Raw genomic sequence first — 22,596 nt, forward strand, 5'->3', positions numbered from 1 at the left:
ATTTTGACCTATAGGGCAGACCGCAGGAATTGTACATTTCATGAGGATAATGTACAGAAGTGTAGGTTTAACTCATAGCAGGTACTGAACCCATATTGTTTTGTTCCACACTGAATATGGAGGTGAATGGGGAAGAAAAAAGTTTCTGCTGCAGAGGAATCTAGCAACAGACTGGGAGAAGAGATGAAACTGCTGAATAGTATGGGGATTGTTGCTGTGGGCAGTCCTCATGAGGAACTGTGTGAGACATGGGCTCCCTCAGAGTGAGCCCACACTGAAGCTGTGGCCTGGCAGCCATTAAGCAAAACTGATGGCCCAGGTAGAAGGTGGGTTGTGGGGATGAGCTGAGGGGTTTGAGTTTACTGTGTAGAGCTTGAGATTCGCTTTAGTAAGTAACACAGGGAATGGACTTTTAAGCTGCTTAGACACTTTCTAATAACAAATGGGAAAGTCACAGCAGGGGCCCCTCTCAGTCCACTGAAGGTTGCAGATTTGTGTTGTGTTTTTGGTCCCGCCTGTTGGAGGAGCCAGCCTCCTGATTTTCCTGCATTATAATGCACTCTCCCTCTGGCCTGGGAGCACGTCCCTTCAAAAGACCCTCTCCCCTTGTCTCATCCCTACACACGTGTCCAGTTTTTAGCATCTGCATGTGGGAGTATTTTATCTAACTAGCTCTCCTTTTTATCTTTGTGTTCTTTGAATACAAGACTGATAGAAAGTCACTGTTAGGAGAAATAATTTAATACAGAAAGTGAAAGTATCTTAATTCTTCAGAAATGAGTACTGTGGCTTTTAGCCCAATTTCTTTCACTTTTGATTTTAGTAAGCTTTTTCAGCATTTTTCCCCTGAAGATTATAAGCATTTTTTATAAAATCTTTTTTTTAATGTTTTATTTATTTTTGATACAGAGAGAGCATGAGAGGGGGAGGGGCAGAGAGAGGAGACACAGAACCGGAAGCAGGCTCCAGGCTCTGAGCTAGCTGTCAGCACAGAGCCTGACTCGGGGCTCGAACCCACAAATGTGAGATCTGACCTGAGCCGAAGTCGGAGGCTTAACGGATTGAGCCACCCAGGCACCCCTATAAGCATTTTTAAGCCATGTGAATGGTATTACACTATTCTACAAATTGATTTTCTCATGTAAGTTATTTAAAAAATTTTTTTTAATTTATAATTTTAGAGAGCACTATTAGTGGGGGAGGTAGGGAGAGAGAGAGAGAGACAGACACTCTCTAGCAGGCTCCATGCTCTGCATGGAGGCTTAATCCCACAACCCTGGGACCTCAGCTGAAACGGAGAGTCAGATGCTCAGACAACTGAGCCACCCAAGCTCCCCTCCTTTGAGTTATTTCTAATATTCTATCTTTTCACATGGCATGTCTATGAGGTATGGGTAGGGAAACTGAGGCTCAACGAGTAACAAGTACCCTCAGCCCATTGTTGCCTGAGATTTGGCCTCTGTTCTCTGCTGTGTCTGGTAGTACAGGCTGGTTCTTGGGATCATCGTTCTATTCCTCAGGTTAAGTTATATCTCTGGTACTCAGCCTTAACAGGGTTTTGATGTTTAAAACTTGAGAACTGGCATTTTTATCACGAGTTCCTTCCAGAGCACAGCCTCTGCATCCCTGCTGCTGTCACTCAGCCACATCAGGAAGTGGCTCAGGACCTGAGCTGAGTGAGGTCTCTGTTCTGGAAGGGAAGATATGTACCTGTCAGCCAGAGACTGCTGACACCAAAGCACAGCTTAGTTGTTCTCTTCCTGTCCCTTCCCTACGTACCTGACTTTGACACTTAAGAACATAGGGAGCCTCCAGAGGGTGAGCAGAAGGGTGTACAGGTCTAGGACATCTCTTCTGGAGTTTCTGCAGGCTTTTGTGTCTGGGAGGTAGATGAGATTCCTGGGTCCAGGCAGGAGACAAGGGGGAGGCCTTGCAGAGGGGCATCGTAGATAGCTCCAGCCTCAGGACCACCGGGGCACAATTATCACCTGCACTGTGCATCTGCTGAGGGGCATTCTGGTGGTGGGTTCCTGGTTGCAGGCCTGCTGGAGCTGCACACTCGGCAGGACCTGTGTGTCGCAGTGTGGAGGTTGGCCAGTGCCAAGTGAAACCAGTGTCTGGACCTATTTGTCACCCAACTTGGCATTGGATGCTTCACTGGTCCTTCTTTCCTGACAGGAAGGAGTGCTCTGTGCTGCTGAAAACTGGCTGCCCCATGTGCAGGCCTCCACCTGTCAACAGACACTGCTCAGCCTCTCTCTGTGGGTCTGGTAGACCCCTACTCAGCATGTCCCAACTTCCCTGTGTCCAACCTTCTTCTACCAGATCTGCTCTTTCCTCATCTCAGAAAATCAATTCCATCTTTCTAGTTGCTCAGGGAAAAGTTAACAAAACAAGGCAATCCTTTCTTACCTCTTGTCCAGCTCAGCTCTTGGTATGTTATGTTGTCTAAAGTATACTCAGGGTTTGGTCATATCTCCCCACTGCTCAGTCTTCAGAAGCCTCGCCAAACTGCTCTCCCTGCCACCTCCTGATCCAGTCTATCCCCAGATCAATAAGATGATCCTTTAGAACAAATTGGATCTCCCCCCATCCCTACCCCTCCATGTTTCTGAGGACAGTCCACACTTAGTACTCTCTTTTCCTCCACCTCCTCATGCTTACTCTTCTCTGGGCTCTGGAAAGAGTATCCCAAGTCCACTTTTCTCATGCCTGAAACAGGAGTGTTATTGGTAGTATTCCTGCTGGTATGTTAGTAATAGAGCAATATAAAATAGCATTTCCTAGTATAGATAATGATAATGCTCCAGGGTTATGGCTCCATGACTTGTGTGCGTTTACTTTTTTTTTAAGTTTATTAACCATTTTTATGATAAAAAATACGATTACTGGCATTATGCGCTCAACTTGTGCCAGGTGCTTTCTGTTGATTTCCTGAGTCTTGTTTTAAAATTCTGGTTCCCGAATCATTCACCTTTTTGGAGTTGTTTTAGAACAGGTTTTCCACCTAAGTTTCTCAGATCAGTTAGACAGTGGCATTTCACTAAAATAAAGTATCTTTTGGTAGGGGAATTTACAATTTGGATTGACTCAAAGCCCCATGTCCACATTCCAGCTGTGATTTGGTTGCCCCTTCGTCCTGAGGTCAGCCTGTAGCCTCTAGTGTGGCTGGAACCTCCTTTCTTGGGGCAAGGAAGACCTGGGTGGCATCCTGCCACCTCTCTGCCCGCCCAGTCCTATCTGAGGATGCATTAGAGCAAGCTCTGCCCTAGTTGCTTGTGTTTGTGAGAGTGAGGAGAAGAAAGGGCTGAGGCCACCTGGGTTCCAGCCCTGCTTCCTGGGGAGCATCCTGTGCCTCAGTCAGCCTTGCAGTCCTGGAAGCCTCATCTTTACAGTGGTTTGCTGCTGTCAGGATCTGCCCCTGCCCGCAGGCAGCATCCGGGACAGGGTCCCCTCCTCCAGGACGAGGGGACTGCTCTTTGTGGGCTGGCAGTTCCAGAATGGGCCTGTGGTAGAACCCTCACTGGCTAGGAATTTTGAAGCAGATTCTAATATGCCATCATAGTAATCCAGCCTTTTTATCTGCTCTTTTTTTTTTTTTTAATGTTTGTTTATTTTTGAGAGAGAGCACTGGCAGGTGCACAAGCAGGGGAGGGGTAAAGGGAGGGGACAGAGGGTCCTAAGTGGGTTCTGCGCTGACAGCAGCAAGCCCAGTGTGGGGTTCAAACTCAAACTATGAGATCGTGATCTGAGCCAAAGTCGGATACTCAACTGACTAAGCCACCCAGGCACCCCTTTACCTGCTCTTTAGAAAGTATTCTGAGGTAACTCCTCACTGCTTTTTTGCAAAAATTATAGGTCATGCTTCATTCATTGGTCATGCTTCATTCCTCAAAGCTGGTTTCTCCCCTATAGCTTTGTCGCCGATCTTGGGTTTGTACCTGCAGGGTGGTGGACACTAGCCCTAATGTGCTAGGGCACTGGTCCTTCCTGCTGAGAGGAGGGAGGAGCTGTTCTTTATTATCACCTGTCCTCCCCAGGAGCAAATGCCTCATGTGGCCTGCAAGAAAACCATCGTTACTGTGGAGTAGGCCCTACCCAAGATGGAGTGGGGGCACAGGGGGAAGGTGGTGCAGAGCTGGAGACACCCTTTGCCGTGGTCAGCCCTGCCCCCTCCAGCTATGCTGGTCCTTTCTGTGTTGGGGGAGGGATGTATCCGGCCAGTCCTCCCAAGAATGTCCTGCTGGAGCTGGGAGGGCAGGGCATGCCTGCGCTGCCAGGCCAGCCATTGGTTCTTGGTCCAGGGTTGGCACATTTCCAGCCCTTCAACCTCAGAGTGAGGTACCTTTACACTGCACACAGAACATAAACAAGGCTGTGTTCCCAGACTCTCTGCTGGTGACCCTGATCAACTATCTGAACTAGGGTGGTGCTGGGGCCCTGGAGCCCAGAGTGGTCACTGGAATTAGAAGCAGCCCTGTGTGGGTATGAGGCTCTGCTCTGGTCTCTTGTGATTGCTTGTTTTAAACCAGTGGCAGTGAAGTGAGGTCACTTGGGCACTACTTGGGTCTGGTGATCTGGCACACAGTGAACTGGTTGTTGGTTCCCATCCCCCTAATCTGTGTGGATATTTGAGAGGAACAACTTTATGCAGGGTCTGGGTTTAGATGACTTTCTTGGATTGGAGGCTGGAGCTTATAAGGCCAGAGACTACCAGAGACTGCACTGGGTGGGTGTGCCAGGCTGGAACAGCGGCAGAGTGGAGAAGGATGGGGGAGTTTAAGTACAGGATTGGTGGGGGGCATCCTCCTCCTCCACTTCAGGCTTCCCTGGCCTGCACAAGGCCAGATTGGGAGCTTCTCCCTTAGGGTCAGAATTTCTTCTGACTCTAGCAAGGGCCCTCTTTGCCTCTTTTCTGGTCTCATCCCTTCTCCTTTTTGATTCTGACAGACTCTTTTGCTGTGGGCACACAACTACCTGCTGTCCAAGGCAGCTACTGAAATTGTTCCTCTTATCCAGTTCCCCAAATGTTAAAGGAGCTACTGTTTTAGGCAGTCCTCAAAGGAAAGATTCCTCTGCCTCCCACAGTGAGGGAGAGAGAGGGTGACTGACACTCAGGGCAGTGATTTCTCTACAATCTCACAGAGAGGACTGATAGATTCAGGAGCAGACTGACAGGGTTTGTTGTCAGGGCATATCAAAGAAGGACAGAAGCCATAGAGCTTTAGGCTAAGAGAGACATGGGGGCATCCCTTGTGTTTCTCTGGGGCAGTTAGGAGACCATGTCCACACAGAGTGGGAGGAGGAGATGGGGGGATGTTTGGAGGATGACTAGGACTGAGCGGTTTATACAGGGTAAGCAGCAGGCATAGGCTAGGATGCCAGGAGGGATTGGGGGCAGATGGAAGTCTTGTCAATAGCCCATGCCCTTGGGCTTCAGAGTTCTCTAGCTCCACCTTGTATCAGCATGGGTGGGGAAATTCTGGGGGTGACATGACTACCAGGAGACTTGCTCATTTTGACCCTTTTGGGCTACCTGTAGGAGCAGATATTTGAGTGCCCTGGCCAGGCCACATTGGCCCAACACATGTGCATATGGGCCACTCTGTCTCCTGAGCCAGGAGCATGAAGCAGCAGTCAATTTCTTTCCCTTAACTCTTAAGTCCACCGAAGAGACCACTGGGGCCTGGTCCTGCACTGTTGCTCATTTGAGAAATCAGCTCCTTAAGAAGGTTGTGAGTGAGTCATCTTAGGAGTGCATCCGATATATAATGATGTGGTCCCTTCATTGCCCTGTGTTGCCCCTAGTCTCCCAGAAGGTGGGCTCCAGGACAAGCCTCTCAGTATATTCGGTGTTGAGGAAACTGAAGTGCCAGATGCCCTGCCTGTGTGAACACAGAGCCAGGAGGCCTTCATTGTAGGCACACCACAGGTATGAATTGAGATTCTCGAGGGGCTCATAGTGTGTTCCTCTGTGGACCCCGTGTTGGTAGACGTAGACACTTAGGTTCCTGTGTAGAACTGGCACTTTAGGAATCCTACAGCCTGGCAGCTAAATTATTTTTTGTCCCTCATGAGCTCTGGCTTGGCTTTTTAGACCCTGACTCTTGCAGTCTTATTTCCTGTGTCCTGTCTTGTTGGGACATTGAGGTTGGAGTGGCTCCTTTAAGAGCGAGCGCCTGTGTCCCAGACTCTGTTGTGGAATGCCAGCAGCCTCCCTGCAGACAGACATCATTGCGCTGTCCTCCCTCCTGTCTCTGTGAGGGTTAACAACACTTCAGCTTGTTGTCTGGAACCGGTTCAGACTGGTTTTCTGGAAAGTGCTTTGTCTCTCAGACTGAATCCTGGGAAGGGTCATGTGGAGCCCAGTGATGTCATGGGATCAAAAACTGACTCAGCTGTTTTTTTCTTCTTTTCTTTCTTTAAATCAAGATATGTGTGTGCTGCAGGTACAGGGTGCTGGCACAGTGACGGGCCAGCTCTCACCCCACTCAAGTTTACCTCGCTGGCAGTCAAAGGGTTAAAGATGATCCCCACTTCTCACTCCCCTGAGGTGAGCAGGGAGTAAGGAAGCCGCCCCTCACTTAAAGGGGAGAAGAATGGTCAACCCGAGTCAGTGCAGTGCGGTGTCGGACCTGGGCAGTGACCGTGCTCCTGGTACAGCGGTGTCTCCCCTTCCTGGATTCCAGAAATCTCCAATCCAGGGCAGGTACTCAGAATCCCATAGGCAGGGAGTTCAGATCTAGAACAGTTTTCTTCTCTTTGCTTTTGAATTTGGAGCACAGAGAATTCCTCTTCCTTCTAATAAGAAGCCACTTTCAATTGTTCCTATGCAGGTCACTGTAGGTCTCAGCTCCCCAGATGATCTATGTATCCTGCCCAACCTTCCTCAGTCAGTTAAGAAAGGTCCTGGGCATACTTTGTGAGGCCTGCATTTGTTGTACATACTTCTGCTGTCATTATGGGGCAAGGAAAACTCTTCAAGCTGACACACTGAAAAGTTTCTAAGAAGGTAGCAACTTGGTTGCCAAGTTTAAATGTCATGTTTTCTCCTCCCAAAGTTCAGAATGACTGAGGAAGCATGCCGAACACGGAGTCAGAAACGAGCGCTTGAACGGGACCCAGCAGAGGAAGATGTGGAAAGCAAGAAAATAAAAATGGAGAGAGGATTGTTGTCTTCAGATTTAAACACTGACGGAGACATGAGAGTGACGCCTGAGCCAGGAGCAGGCCCAGCCCAAGGGTTGCTGAGGGGGGCAGAGGTGACAGCCCTGGGCAGATGCGAAGGGCAGGCAGGCGAAGGGCCTGTGGACATGCGTACCTCATACAGGTGAGCAGGAGGGGCCTGGAACCAGGTCTTGTGGGTGTGAGAAGGTGGTGGGGAGATGGGGGTGAGGCTGCCCCTCGAGCGTGAGGAAGCAGCCTTTGGTGAGTTACAGGTTCCAGGCCTGGCATTGCTGTGCTGTCCTGGACAAGGGACCTCCTCACTGGGGCCTGTACATCAGTGGCAAGGGATACGGGTCTCACAGGAGGAAGGGGTCGTATCCTCCACTGGCTGCCCTGCAAGGCAGTGAGTCTTCACTAAACTGATACCAGTTGCCTCTTCAGCTGGTGCTTTTGGCTTGTAGAAAAAGTTGGGAGTTTTTCATTTCAATGTATCTCCCTGCTTTACAGATCTGGGGTTCAGGAGGCCAGGAATTCTACACTCAGTTGGGGTCACTGGGCTGGGGGCAGAGTCTGGAGTCCAGCTCAGAGATGCCTCTCACGTGTGCCACCACTCCTCTTAGGCAGCCTGTTGTGAAGGAGGAGGTCACTATTCAAGTCTGCGGTGTGGTCTGTTGAGTTTTCTCAAGTCAGTACTGATTAAATCAAGAGCATTCTGATCCTTGGTTTTGTGAGGTTCTTAAGGGAAAAAATTGAAATAATTAAGACTCGCTGTAAACCTTCCTGCCCCCCATCTCCCTCATTTCTTCACTCAGAAACATTCTCTTCTTTTTGTGAAGAGAAATGTGGGCCTAGCTTCTGCTGTTACCACTCCCCTTGGAGCTCTGGTGGGAATCATTCTCTCCAGAATGTTCATGCTTAGATGTGCCATGAACCAGATATGCTGCAGTGAGTGTGTTGGTATGGCCACAGTCTCCACCATCCCTCACCAACCCGCTAACCCTTCCCTGCAGACTCCCTTCCATGTCTGTTTGCCCAGAGTCGGGTGAGGGTGGCAGGTGCAGAGCCAAGGAAGCTGGGAGCACTTTGCCTTCCCATGAGCGTTGAGGGACTCCACCCTCTAGTCTTTGTGTTAAAGTCATTTTGGAGCTCAGACATTGGAATCCTAAGAACTTCAGAGATATCTGACCTGGCATTTCTCAGCTTTTACAATTTTTACCTCATGAGATAAATGGGAAAATCCAACCCCTTCTGCCGGGGAAGTATCTTAGTTTGAGGGGGGTGTGCTTTGTGTTTGTACTACCCAAAAAGGCCTTTTTCTGTCTCGCTCTGCTTTTTGCTGTTCCTGTCCCAGAGGCCTCTTTTAAAGTTCCAGAAATAAAACTGTAAGTCTGGTTCTCCTTTCTCTTACTCTGACTTGTGTCTTCAGTAGTGTCTCAGGTACTATATCAGATAGCTGAAGAGGAGAAAGAGCCCATGTTTGTGAAGATCTGCTGGATGTTGCTTGCTTGCTTGTTTTTAATTAAAAAAAATTTTTTTTAATGTTTGTTTATTTTTGAGTGAGAGCAAGTGAGAGCACATGAGTAGGGGAGGGGCAGAGAGAGAGAGGGAGGGAGGGAGGGAGACACAGAATCCGAAGCAGGCTTCAGGCTCCAACCACGAGATAATGACCTGAACTGAAGTTGATGCTTAACCAACTGATCCAGCCAGGTATCCCCATCTGCTGGATGTTTCTTGTAGTCCTGGGTTTCTGGTGTGCATTTTCTCATGTAATCACCTTGCTTCCCTTCAGGGCAGCCCAGTGGATTGTGAGGGAGAGGTTACCAGATCTTTCTGTTATAGCCTGGGGCTATAGTTGGCCTCTGGGCCTCTTGCTTCCAGACTTTTCCCACTATGCCTGTTGGCTTCCAACCCAAGATTACTTAGACCATGTTTTCTGAAGTTGATGGGGAATGATACCATTACAACACAAAGGATGCAAGGGAGCAGGGATCAGAGATTAACTCGGGCACACAGGGCATTGGTAGTCAGTCCTCCAGGACTAGAGACACCTCAGGGAACTTATGAAGCAGTATGAGAATGTGGACAGTTTGGCATTGGTGGCCAGCAGGCAGAGCTGGGGTTATATTAGTTAGTGAAAACTGCCCTTCAATCTTTGCTCAAATAAGATGTCCACATGTAGAGCTAATATCTCCCAACGTTCCCACGTAGAATGTTCTGTTTAATTCATTGGAGAAGTACAATTACAAGTTTTGACAAAAATCACAGGACCAAGTCTACCCCAGAGCCTTTCTAAATTGTAATCTGTTCTGGAGTGTGTGGCCCCAGTTTCTGTTAGAAATAGGCAGTCTTTGGATCCTTGTTGAGACCATCTGGCTCAACAACATCCCCTTAAGGACCTTCCTGTAGCACGGTGTGGTGGTTCTTTGTTCTCAGGTTAGTGTGAGGTCCCTCACTGGGCAGATCAAAAGGCGACACAGCTGTATTTGGCCATAGTTTAGGTTAGCTGAGCTCTTTGGCTTCAGGTTCACTGAATCTTGTAAGACTAACATGCCAGTTTTATTTTTATGCATTCATTTATTTTAAATGTTTATTTATTTATTTTTAGAGAGAAAGAGAGAATGTATGTGTCCATGGGAGAGGCAGAGGCAGAGACAGAGAGGGAGATAGAGAATTCCAAGTAGGCTCAGCACAGAGCCCACTGCAAGGCTCAAATTTACGAACCGTGAGATCATGACCTGAGCTGAAATGGAGTCTGATGCTTAACTGACTGAGCTACCCAGACACCTCTAACATGCCAGTTTTAGATTGTTGTGCTGAGAGAATTTCATTTTTGTTTTTTAATTGAGGTGTAGTACACATACTGAAAAGTACAGATGGGTGCCAATTTTCACAAACTGAATACATACTTGTAACTAGAATCAAGAAATAGAACCTTGAGGTCCCCTTTAGCCCACTATTGTCACTACCCTCTGAGGGTAACCAGTTTCTTCTAATAGCATAGATAATTTTTTTCTGTTTTTGTACTTTAAATAAATGAAATTGTGCAGTCTGTACCCTTTGCTTTTTTTTTTCATTCAGTAGAATGTTTATGGGATTTAGCCATGTTGTTGAGTTGAGCAGTAGTTCATTCATTTTCACTATTGTATAGTATTCTGTGTCTAGAATTTCTTTTTTGGCTCTGTTTCAAAACTGCCTCGTTTTCTTTCATGCTATCTTATGGCCCAAAGTGGGCTTGTTGAAGACTTGGAGTTTTTGATGGCTCTAGGAGAGATAATTTTCTTTTTCTTTAAGGCAGTTGCTAGTGAATTGAAATCACCAGGATAAAACCTTTTTTTTTTTTTTTTTTTTTACTACATTGAGGTAATATGTAGCATACATAGGCAGACAAAGGGGTAAAATCAGTTCTTTTACTCTCTATAGTTCCCCTGTCTATCTCTGACAGTTTTTCTGACTTAGGCTCCCAATTTACATATTAAAAAAATTTTTTTAATGTTTATTTTTGAGAGAAAGAGCATGAGCAAAGGAGGGGCAGAGAGAGGGAGACACAAAATACAAAGCAGGCTCTAGGCTCTGAGCTGTCACCACAGAGCCCGATGCAGGGCTCGAACTCACAAACCATGAGATCATGACCTGAGCCAAAGTTGGACACTTAACCAACTGAGCCACCTAGGCGCCGCTTACTTTTCTTTAAATTTTTATTTATTTTTGAGAGAGAGAGACAGTGAAAGCAGGGGAGGGGCAGAGAAAGAGGAAGAGGCAGAATCTGAAGCAAAGCTCCAGGCTCCAGCTGCCAGTGCTGAGTCCGACTTGAACCACGAACCGTGAGATCATGACCTGAGCCTAAGTCAGAGGCTTTAACCAACTGAGTCACCCATGTTCCCCTCAGTTTGTGTATTTAAAAAAGAATTCTTTTTTAATGTTTATTTGAGAGAGAGAGAGAGAGAGAGAGAAGAGACAGAGAGACAGTACAAGCAGGGGAGGGACAGAGAGAGGGAGGGAGACAGAATCTGAAGCAGATTCTAGGGTCTGAGCTGTCAGCACAGAGCCTGATCTGGGGCTTAAACTCCTAAACCACGAGATCCTGACCTGAGTCAAAGTCAGATGCTTAACCAACTGAGCCATTCAGGCGCCCTCAAATTTGTATATGTTTTATTTCCAAAATAAATCAAAGGTGGAGAATAATCCCCCCCCAAAAAAACCCCCTATAAAACAGGACTGAATTGGCCAAAAACAAAAGCCCATCATTTGAGCACTATAGAAATTGACCAGAGGCCTACAGCAATCTGAAAAGTGTTTGTGCTTAAGAAACTGCCAAACTTCAGGTAAGAATAGTGAGAATCTTTGGCATTTAGCCTTGGATTCCTTTCATACCCTGTCCCCAGTTTTCTTGGTAGGGAAATTCTGCCTGCAGGTATGGGCTCTGAAGACCAACCTTTTTTCTACAGGGATGAGAAGGAGGGACTCATTCAATTTAAGAGAGTGGTGGGCAGCAGCCCTGGGCCCAGGGCCTTGTTGGTTGAAGTGACAGTCTTGGAGATGGGCAAGTGAGGAAGGACAATTAATTGCTCTGTTAGCTCAAGGCTGCAGTCATGGTTGGGGCAGCAAGACAGAGAAACTGTTTGAAGAAATAATGGTCAAAAACATGTGAGGAGAAGCTCATCCAAGAAGGTCAACAAACCTTAAGGAGCTTATATACAAAACAAATTGTTAATAGGCAAGAGGAAAAGGACTCCTCACATACACAGGAGCATTAATATGATTAACAGCCAGCTTCTCACTCAAACCAAAAAGGTGTTGAATGACATTTAGAGTACTCAAGGACAAAAACTGTCAACCTGGAATTCTCTGTCCAGCAAAACTCCTTCAGAAATGAAGGCAAAAAAGACATTTTCAGATAAAGACCAAGAGAATCCGTTATGGGCAGACCAGCCAGTTCTTCAGGCTGAAAGAAAACGACATGTTGGTAACTTAGTTTCCTAGGAAGAAATAATGAACACTGGAAATGGTAAATACACGGTCTGATATAAAAGACTTTATTCTCATTTCTTTTTAAAACCTATAACATTGTATAAAGAATTAACTATAATTAACACTGGTCAGCATAGACAAAATACCATTTCAGCTCTCTAGAAATTGACCAAAGACATACAAAAATCTGTTGTGCTTATAATGTTTATAGATCTGTCAGACAATGATAGTACAAAACAGGAGAAATGAAATGGAGCTCTGTTGGGGTTAAGTTTCTACATTTTACCAGAGTTGAGGTAGTATTAATCTGAAGTAGGTTGTGGTAAATTAATAAAATCATTGTAATATCTAGAGCAACTATTAAGAAAATAGCTTTCAAATATGATTTAAAAAATCAACAGAAGAATTTAATAGTACACTAAGAAATGTTTAGCACCAAAGGAGACCATTAGCAAGGAACAGAGGAACAAAAAAGGACTGTGTGCAGAATACAAATAGCAAAATGACACCTGTAAACTCAGTCATATCAGTTATTTTGTTAAATGTGAGTGGTCTAGGGGTGCTCAGGTGGCTTAGTCGGTTAAGTATCGACTCTCAATTTCAGCTCAGGTCATGATCTCACAGTTGTGAGAGATCATGCATCACCTGTGCTGCATCACCCTGTGTTGGGCTCTGTGCTGGATGTGGAATGTACTTAAGATTCTCTGTCTCCCACTGCACCTCCTGTCCTTTCACGTGCGCTTTGCTCTCAAAAAAAGAAAAAAAAGTGATTTAAACACCCCAATTATAATGGCAGAGATTGTCAGACTAGATAAAAAAGCAAGATCCATTTTAATTATATGTTGTCTGTAAGAGATACCTCTTAGATTTAAGGATACTTAAAATCCTTTGGTAAAATGATGGGGAAAGCTATACCATAAGTAACCATAGGAACACTAGAGTGACTGTATCAATGTCAAATAAAATCAACTTTAAGACAAAAAATATTACTGTAGCCAAAGGGTGGCATTTTAAAACAATGTATCATGGAAACATAACAGTCATAAATGTATGCACCCAACAACAACCCCAAAATACCTGAGGAATAAACTGCTAGGATTGAGAGTAGAAATAGGGACAATTTATCAGTTATAGGTAGAGAATTTAGTACTCTACTCAATTGTGGAGCAACTGAACAGAAAATTGGTAAGACTCTGTCAAAGAGCATTGTTGACTCATTTGGCCTAACAGGAATCTATAGAACACCTGGTGACTACAGAAAATAGATTATATCTTTTTACATTCTCATGGAACATTCTCCAGGGTAGATCAGATGCCGGGTCATAAAACAAGTATCCGGGAATGGTTATTATTGTTTTCTTTTTTTCCTCTCCTCCCCCCCCCCCTTTTCTTTTCAATAAAAAGACAGTAACAAGTGTTGGTGAGGATGTGGAGAAGGTGGAACTCTCATAACTTGCTGGTGGGAATGTAAAGTGCATAACAATTTGGCAGTTTATTATAAAGTTTGATATGAACTTTCAACATGACCCAGCATTCTATTCAAGGAAGGTACTCAAGATAAATGAAAACATGTGTCCACACAAAGATAGGTACATGGATGTTCATAGCAGCATGATTCATAATAACCAAAAAGTGGAAACAATCCAGATAGCCAAGATTAAATAAAACATTGTATCCATGCAGTGGATTACTACTTAGCAGTAAAAAAAGTGAACTACAGATTTATGCTGCATCTCTGCATAAACGTCAGACTCCCCATGCTGGTGGGAAGATAACAGATACAGAGACTGCTTCTTGTAGAATTTCATCTATAGGGAATGTCCAAAACAAACTTACCGGAGAGACTGTGATCAATGGTTGCCTGAGGGCAGGGGTGGGTGCAGTGATTAACATTTCATAGGTGAAAGGGAACTTTTGAGGGGGAGGGTGGAAGTATTCTAAATTTGGATTGTGGTAATGGTTGCACAATAAGTTTATTAAAAATCATTGAATTGTACTCCTACAGTGAATGAGTCTTGTGGTATGTAAATTAGATCTCAATATGGACATTTAAAAAAACTAATGAGGTTAAAATAATTTGGCTTCTGTTCTGGCATCTATATATGTGCTCACAGAAAAACAGAAATCTACAGAGGTGGAAGTTGAGCCTGCTGGTCTTTTGAGACCAACCCAAAGGTTATAGGTACATGCCTACCCTTCCCTCCCATCTCCCTCTCCCTCCCTCACCCTAAGTCAGGACTATTGGAGGAGGCTGGAGCTGGGACAGGCAGTGGAAGCTATGTTGGGTTCTCTGTTTTGTTTCTGTGATAAGTAGATTCTACTCCTCTACTTTGCTATAGAGAATCTCTGTCACAAATTGTTGATCTTTAGAAATAATCTAGGCCATGCATAGATGAGAACAACTATTTTCCCCTTCATTTTGGGTGGAGGAGCATTTAACTCAATAAAACATGATCCTCTTCTCTAGATGTTCTGCACCTTAAAAGTAAGGACTAGGTGTCTTGTGCCTCTGGGCCTTTGTGGGGTGGGAGCTTCATGAATGGGCACCCCCATGCTTTACTGAAAATGTGTTTATATATGGTTTTTTCTGAGACATCAGCTCTCCCTGGATTGTTAACATGCCGGCTTACTCTGATAGGCACTGTAGTGGTCCCTGGGGGCAGAAATGATAGGACAAGATCTGACTACAGCTGCTTTCTGGTGTGTTGTAATATTAAAGAATGTGCAGAGGTCTTGGAGAAAAAGACTAGAAGATAAGAGGTATGGCTCATTGGGAATGGAAGTCAATGGGCGTCGAAGCAGATCATCTCTACTTCTTCATTTTCCTGGGAGGAAACATGGCTGAGGCTTCCTGGGCTGCACAGGTGGGGTAGGGGCAGACTGGTAGGCCAACTTCCACTTCTTGGTAGCCTGCTACATGGGCCTCAGTGGATGTGGGGCAGATGTCCTGATGACTTCCTGTCAGGTTCTGTTGGGGTGTGTGGCCTTAGGGTAGCTACGTGTCTCTCTCCTTTCTTCTCATCTGACTTTGCATCATGCATCTCACTCATAGGATGGGGCCTCATTCAAACCAAGGGCTTGCCCTGTGCTCTGGGTAGAAGGCGCTCCTATCTGGCACTGAGGGGCCCTTGGCCTGTGGGGGCTGGCAGTAGCATAGGAGGTGTTAGAGCTGTCCCTGACTTTTGTTTTTCTGCCTTTCCACCTCCCTGGTCAAGCACTTGTGAACTTGAGCAGACTAAAAATGTGTAAAAGTGCTCTCTTTTATCAAGCCTGCAAAGCAGGGCTCTTTTGTTAAAGCTGGTATTCTTGATGACAGAATCCCTGCCCCATCTTTCTTTAGAGACTTTGGCATTCACCAGGGAGTTGACACATCTGTAAATAAACTAGTCCCCTCTTTTGTACCTATGGACGTCACTACTCATCATTTGGTACTGAAACAGGGCTTGTTTGTCCTGCAGTGGTGTGTTGTGTGAGGGCATGGTCATCTACACTCAGGTTAACACCTGAGTTCTCTTCCAAAGCAAAAATGAATCTGAAAGTAACATGATAGTGTAGCTGCAGCTGCCTGTTGTCTGTAATGTGGGATTATGTGGACAGGCTTGTTCTGTTCTATATAGGAATGGAGCCTGCAGGAAATGGTGTGTGTTACTTTTCCAAGATGACTCCCTAGGTCACAGGTAGAGTCTTGTTGTTCAGGTGGACACTCTTTGCAGGCAGCCTCTTGGGAGAGGAAACATTAAAGTAAACACTTGGGTTGCCTGCCCTGCGAGGAGATAAAGAACAGTTAGCCTCTCCTGGTATGTTTTTCACCTGTGTAGTCCAAAACCTTATCAGGATACAGAATCCAGTCATCACCATAAGAAGGAGCCATTTATACATTTTCTCTCCTCCTTGACTGGGTGTACTCTCTCACCCCACACTAGTCTTGCCTCTTCTCAGCAATGGATTCTAGAAACAGAATCATGCATGTGCTCAGTGGGGTCTGGGTTCTCTCACTCCATGTGCTTCGGGATTTATCCCTGTTGTACCAATATTTTGCTGAGTGACACCTGTGTGGGTATGCACAGTGTATCCACTCACCTGTCCATAGACACCTGGAAGTCTGCAGTTTGGAGCTGGTATGAGTATAGCTGCTATGATATTCCTACAGGTCTTCACATGGGCATCATGCGATCCTCATTTCTCTTGCTAAATACTTAGGGGTTGAAATGCAGGGTCACAGAATAGGTGCATGTTGAATTGTCCTTTAAAAAAAAAACAAAAAAAAAAGCCTGCCAGGTGTTTCCCCAAAAATGTCTGGGCTGTTTTGCTCTCACAGGTATGGGGATTCAGCTGCTTCATTCTCAATTTGGTGTTGTCATTATTTACAGTTTTAGCCATGGGGTCTATAAAGAGGTCTGGGTCCAGGTCCTAGCCTGCTTGTGTGACTTCCACCTTTACCCCATGATGATAGAAGGGTGATCATTGCCACTTGGGCTGTGTGGAGATAGAAAGGGGGTTCTCATCAGCTATGTACTGATCTGAGCCCCCAACTACAGTCTTCTCAGGACCATGCCCCATCACAGCTATGCCCGGTCTGGCCAGCTGTCTGCTGGTATGTGCATCCTTGAGTGAGTTGGGTGAATGTGACACAGCTGTGGGTGTGATGGCTTGGGTTCTTGCACAGCCTGGGCAGGTGTGGTTGTGACCCTCACTCTGGCTCTCTGACAGCCTTCCTCATAGGAAATGACTGCCTCCCCCTCCCCATTTGTTTGACAGCTTTGGAAGTCCCTCAGCCATCACTTAGTCCCTGAGTCTGGGGGCTCCTGCACTCTTTAGGAAGGCTTTCTGGAGCCCAGCCTGGCCCCAGCACCTGTTGTGGGCTGGCTGCTACCTTTCACTTTCTAATTCTCTGTGAGAGAGTGTGGGGGTGGGCAGAGAGAGAGGGAGACACAGATCTGAAGCAGGCTCCAGGCCCTGAGCTGTCAGCACAGAGCCCAATGTGGGGCTTGAATCCACAGACTATGAGATCATGACCTGAGCCAAAGTTGGACGCTTAATCGACTGAGCCACCCAGGCACCCCTGTTCTGGACCATATCTTGTCCCAGGTTTGAAATTATTGAAATTTGAGGGATTCACCTGAACTTCTAAAAATCATTGAGCAATGCTGAAATATCAGAATGACAGACTGGATGTCTTGTTTCTAACTCCCAAAGAGACTAAGGTCACACGGTGCCTAGTGTAAGCCAGCTTGTTGATAGGTAAGGAACCACCTACCCATTGCCATTACAACACCTTTCTCTGGTCTTGAAGGGGCTGTCCCCTCTCACTGGACAGTGCATGCCTTCCTAGGGATGTGGTGGTCCTGACAGGAACCAGAAGGCCATTTTATTTTGAAATTATTTGGTTTAATTCTGCAGTTGAAGTTTCTGATACCGCTTCAGCACATATTCCTGCTGCTGCTTTGTGTGTCACACTCTTCATCCTGTAACTGGTGCCTTGGCTGCGGTAGTAGGTCATTTAAATGTTTTGCCTGACCAGATATGTGAGGGCTCTTACCAGCCTTCCACTAAGCCAGTTACAACTGCTTTCATATGCCTTGTTTTATATCTTGCAACCATTTCTGTGCTGTACTGAGAACTGTTTGTACCAGAACCATAACAAACCTGGATGATGGGGGTGGCAAGCACACTGGTCTGAGGGATCCTGTCCTGTCCTTTGCAGCCACCTAGCCTGGTGAAACAACAGGAGGGCGGGGGTGGGGGGTGGGGGAAGTCTGTGTAGAACAAGCAGAAACAGGAGTGAATGCCTGGGACCTCCCAAGGGCCTGTGTGACTCCAGGTAGGGCAACCAGGAGTCAGACCTTGAGAAGACTTTTCTCTGCAGAAAGTGCCTGGAGGAAAAAGAGCTGGCTCAGTGAGAAGAGATTTCTAGGGTGGGTTGTTTTTTTTTTTTTTTTTTCCCTGTTAAAGAGATGAGCACATGAATTATAATTTGTGAGCCTGAGGGGAGTAGCAGGTGGTGGAAAAAGAAAATTGGTGTCCAGCAGCCTCATTCCATTCACCTCTTCATGTGGCCCAGGTCCATTCACTCTACCCTGGTGAAGCTCATTGTTTCCTCTGATGTGAGTCTGGTTGTTCTTAAGCCTTGGAAGCTCGCATTGTGGTCTAGTAAGGTGTGTCACAGTGCTGACAGGAAGAAGCCTTGGTCCTTACAGGGGTCCAAGAATGAGGGAAAGGAGTGGAGGTGAATGGTCACAGACTCTTGTGGGAAGAAGGTGGTGACACAGTGGCTAGGCAGGGTCAGTTGCCTTCAGAGACACTGAAGTGGCCAAAGCAGCCTAGATGTCTGTGAGAGAGGCCTGCCTGGGTGTGGGATGGGAAAGGAGGTAGGGAGTGTCTGAAGAGTGGAGATGGGAGACCTACCAGATGTTACTAATCCCCTTCCTTGGGTCCCACGCCATAAGACTGCCTTTTTTTTTTTTTAATGTTTATTTTTGAGACAGAGAAACAGAGAGCAAGCAGAAGAGCGGCAGGGAGAAAGGGGGACACAGAATCCAAAGCAGGCTGACAGCACAGAGCCCAATGTGGGGCTCAAACTCACGAACCATGAGATTATGACCTGAGCCTAAGTTGGTTGGTCACTTAACCAACTGAGCCACCCAGGTGCTCCAAGACTGCTTATTTTTATAGCTTAAATCTTAAAAATTGTCCTGATGTAAATAACCACATTGAAAATCTTTATTCAGGTCTTAGTGGGACTAAGACCTGGTGACATGCAGAGTTCCTCAGTGCAGGGTTTTGATAGCATTCAGAAGCAACTTTAACATAACCACATTCTCTAAAGAGTACAGCAAGGCGAGGTACCTAGCATTCCCTCCTTCAAGAGGACTTAGAGTGTCCATGGGCAGTGTGGGAAAGAGTGGTCTGGTAGCACGTTTTATGGAGCTCACGGACCAGAAATTGGGGTGCTTAGGGCCTCCTGGTCCCTGAGGCCCTGGGTTTGGTGAGAGGGCCTGAGAAAGCCCACAGTGGTAGTAGGAGCAGGGCCAGGCTGTTGGGTGGGAAGGACGGGCCACCGGGCACTCTCTGGAGGGGAAAGAATTTATGTGCTTTGGGCCCAGGTGATGCCCAGAAGCTGTGGGACACCTGAATGTGACAGTGGAGGTAGTCATATCTGGAGGAGGGAGGGAGATGCCTTTACCTGGAGAACAGAAGTATGTGGGGAATGGGGTATGAGATGGGACACCACCCTTAGTGCCCTGGCATTAGGAGCCTGGGGCACCCGACTTACCTCCGAGAAGGCTGTGCTTGGCCTCCCCATCTGCATATGCAGGGTGTCTAGGCTGCCCTGGATGATACCAAGTTCACTGTGAGTTGAGAAACTGCAGAGACTGTACAGTTGCCACTTTTTTTGGCCTTTTTTTTTTTAAGATTTTATTTTTGAGCAGTCTCCACAGTGTGGGGCTAGAACTCACAATCCCAAGATCAAGATTTGCATGCTCCACCAACTAAGCCAGCCAGGCGCTCCTACAGTTTCCACTTTTTCCATTTCCATCTTGCTTATGTGAAAAATATCTTTTGGCCATTTGCTCTGTTAGAAATTTGAAAATACTTAATAATTCTGTCCTGGATTTAGTCATCATGTGTCTTTAGATTCATCTGGTCTGAGACAGTTTCTCAGACTTTCTTGTTTTTGATGACCTCACCAATTTTGAGGAGAACTGATCAGGTGTGTTTTGGGAAATCCCTTAGTTATGATATGTCTCGTGTTTTTCATTGTTGGCCTGGGTTGATGGGTTTGGAGAGGACCACAGAGGTGCAATACTCTTCTTACCACATTGTATTTACAACACGTGCCATCATCTTGATTTTTGACTGTGATGTTGACCTTAATCACCTGGTTGACATGGCATCTGTCAGGTGTTGCCACTGTAAAGTTACTCTCTTCTCTCTAAGTTGAACTCATTGGAATGAAGTCACCAGGTGTGGCCCATACCCCACCCCTCCCCTACCTCCTCAAGAGCAAAACAGCTGTACAAATTATTTGGGATTCTTCTGCCTTGTTGATTTGTAACTTCTCCCCCTGAATGATCTTTTACTCATGTTTGAGTTTGTAATACCATAGAGCATTAGAAAATAGTAGTACAGAACTATAGAGACCTTGGGTTCATGGAAGCAAACATAAATTTTCCAAAATTCTACATTTTGTTTGTTGGGGGCTTGGGTTTTTATCATTGGCAACAAATAGTGTCAGTTGTTTTCTTGAAGAAACAGTCTTGGCTTTAACCATTTTGGGAAAATAATCACAAAGTGTTTGTCAGTCCTTCCTTCATGCAGTGTGAGTGCTCATACACATGCTTTACCTCTGGATGGCTGTCCTTTGGTACACAGGAGGAGAGATTTATCTTGAGACAGAATATTAAAAAGGTACTCCAGGGTTGAAGTTTAATAAAGTCAATAGCTTACACGTCATTCAGGGCTTTGCCTACAGCATGGTGTCATTGAGTCCTGGCAATTTGGCACTAATGTGCTAATTTGGTGAAAAAAGGTAGTTGTCTCAGTGTTGCAGTGCCAATGACCTGGCTGAGCCCAGGGCAATGCAGAGTTGCTTAGGTGGGCTGTGGATAGGTCATCTGGCATGGGCAGAGACCAGGACTTCTGTCAGAGAGGTGTGCCCACATCTCAGGCAGCAGTGGTTAACGGCCTGCTGGAGTCAGACAGTAGAAGGAAGAGAAGCCCTCAGCATAGGACCTTGTCCCCAGGGACTTCTGACTGCAGGGCATGTGGCCTGATGAGTCAATTCAGAGCTAAATAATAGCTGCGAAGGTGATGAGGGCTGTTCTGTCTGTGCACGTTGTCATGTTTAGCAAGGATGGGGAAGAGAGGTGGGGCTCTCACTTGTGGACTAGGTACACTTTTGTGCCTTTTACATTTTACAACATCGCCTGGAGGTCAGCAGAATCTCATCCTGCAGATGAAGGAACTGAGGGTCGTTGAGGTTTGGGGATTGAGTGGATGCCCCCACAGCTGCAGAGTAAGCCCAGCCTCCCATAGTCCTGCTGCACTCAGAGCAGCTGGAGCAGATCTGGTGGGGGGTGGGAAGCACCACAGCTATGCTGAGAGAACAAGTTGGGATTTGCCAGGGGAAGGTGGGGGAGGATCCAGCTGTTTAAAACACAGATTTTTTTTTTAAGGGGGCAATAAACTTACAGGCAAAGAAGCACTTTCCATTTAGCACAAAAATTTGTAGTTGCTGTAAGCTGGAAAGCAATGTTTATTTCTTATGTGTGGTTTTCATCTGCACACAGGTGACTTTACTCTTGCTGTGAGTTGGTGAGGGAGCTGGCATCCCAGGAGATGTTTGGGATTATGTGATGTAAGGAGTCCCTCCATTGCTGCAGAGTGCTCATGGGCTCTCTGTGTTCCTATCTGGAGGAAGGTTGGTCTAGCATGTGGGTCTGGTGACCAGAGGAAGGAGGGAACGCCAGTGTTGGTGCTGTTACATCTGGGGTCCCATGCTCCTTTTTCCTCACTCCCCCAGGCCCTGGGCCCTTTGGGAGTCTGGATGCCTGAGTGCTGCACTGCGTCCCCTTCTTTCTCCCATTTTCTAGGCAGGCAGCAGTCCATGTAGCAAGAGTTGTTTCCCAGTCAATCTGAGGGCCACATCCATGTTGTCACACTGTCCTCTTTCTCACCTCAGGGACTTGGCATGTGGTGGATGCTGCTGCCTTGTCCAGCATTCTAAGTATAAATAAAAACATTTTCCTCTTAAAAGTAGTCCAGAAATGGTATTTGATAATTTGAGTTAGAGGTGTCAGAGTTGACAGTCATGTGGGACCCATTCTCTCTCCCATGCTGTGACTACTACTTTTTCAGGGGTGCCATTGAGCCCATTACGCCACGGGCATGTAGCTGCTCTGACCCATGGTGGGGGCTTGGGTCCTTGTGCAGTGCAGGGTACACATGGCAGCCCTTGGTGTCCCAGAACTGGGCAGGATTACCAAGGGTCCGCAGAAACCTGTGTCTAGTGTGGGCCTGGGTTATCTGCAGGTCATCAGTGTGTGACCTCCGAGAAGTCACACCTTTCAGACTGTTTCCTCACCTATAGAATGGGGTGACGATCAGTCAGTTGAGAGGAATACACAAATTACAAGATTACATCATGGTGGTTGGCACAGGGATGGCCACTGTAAAGGGTCATTTTATTTTATTTTATTTTATTTTATTTATTTTTGAGAGAGAGAAAGAGTGTGTGTGTGAATGGGGGAGGGGCAGAGAGAGAGAGGGAGACACAGAATCGGAAGCAGGCTCCCGGCTCTAAGCTGTCAGCACAGAGCCCGATGCAAGGCTCAAACTCCATAAACTGTGAGATCATGACCTGAGCCGAAGTCGGACGCTTAACCGACTAAGCCACCCAGGTGCCCCAGTGTTGGGGTCTTTATGTGGGGCCACTGCCCAAGGAGTGCTTTCTTTAACCCA

At 46.4% G+C, this 22,596-nt stretch overlaps 1 protein-coding gene across 4 annotated transcripts in view; it reads left to right on the plus strand.

Moving 5' to 3' along the window:
* Positions 1-22,596, plus strand: part of GATAD2A (GATA zinc finger domain containing 2A) — a 103,372-nt gene that overhangs the window by 58,792 nt on the left and 21,984 nt on the right. For 2 of the 4 annotated variants that reach the window (XM_029915986.1, XM_029915988.1), the window contains exon 3: positions 7,062-7,330. The exons of 1 other annotated variant lie outside the window; for it this stretch is intronic. In XM_029915986.1, coding sequence (XP_029771846.1) covers positions 7,068-7,330 — 263 coding nt within the window. In that variant the 5' untranslated portion in view covers positions 7,062-7,067. Of the gene's footprint in view, positions 1-6,432; positions 6,710-7,061; positions 7,331-22,596 lie in introns of all 4 variants that reach the window. One more of the 4 variants, XM_029915987.1, reaches the window with a different exon arrangement.

This window comes from Suricata suricatta, chromosome 12 (assembly GCF_006229205.1).
Source record: "Suricata suricatta isolate VVHF042 chromosome 12, meerkat_22Aug2017_6uvM2_HiC, whole genome shotgun sequence".
Taxonomy (NCBI): Eukaryota; Metazoa; Chordata; class Mammalia; order Carnivora; family Herpestidae; genus Suricata; species Suricata suricatta.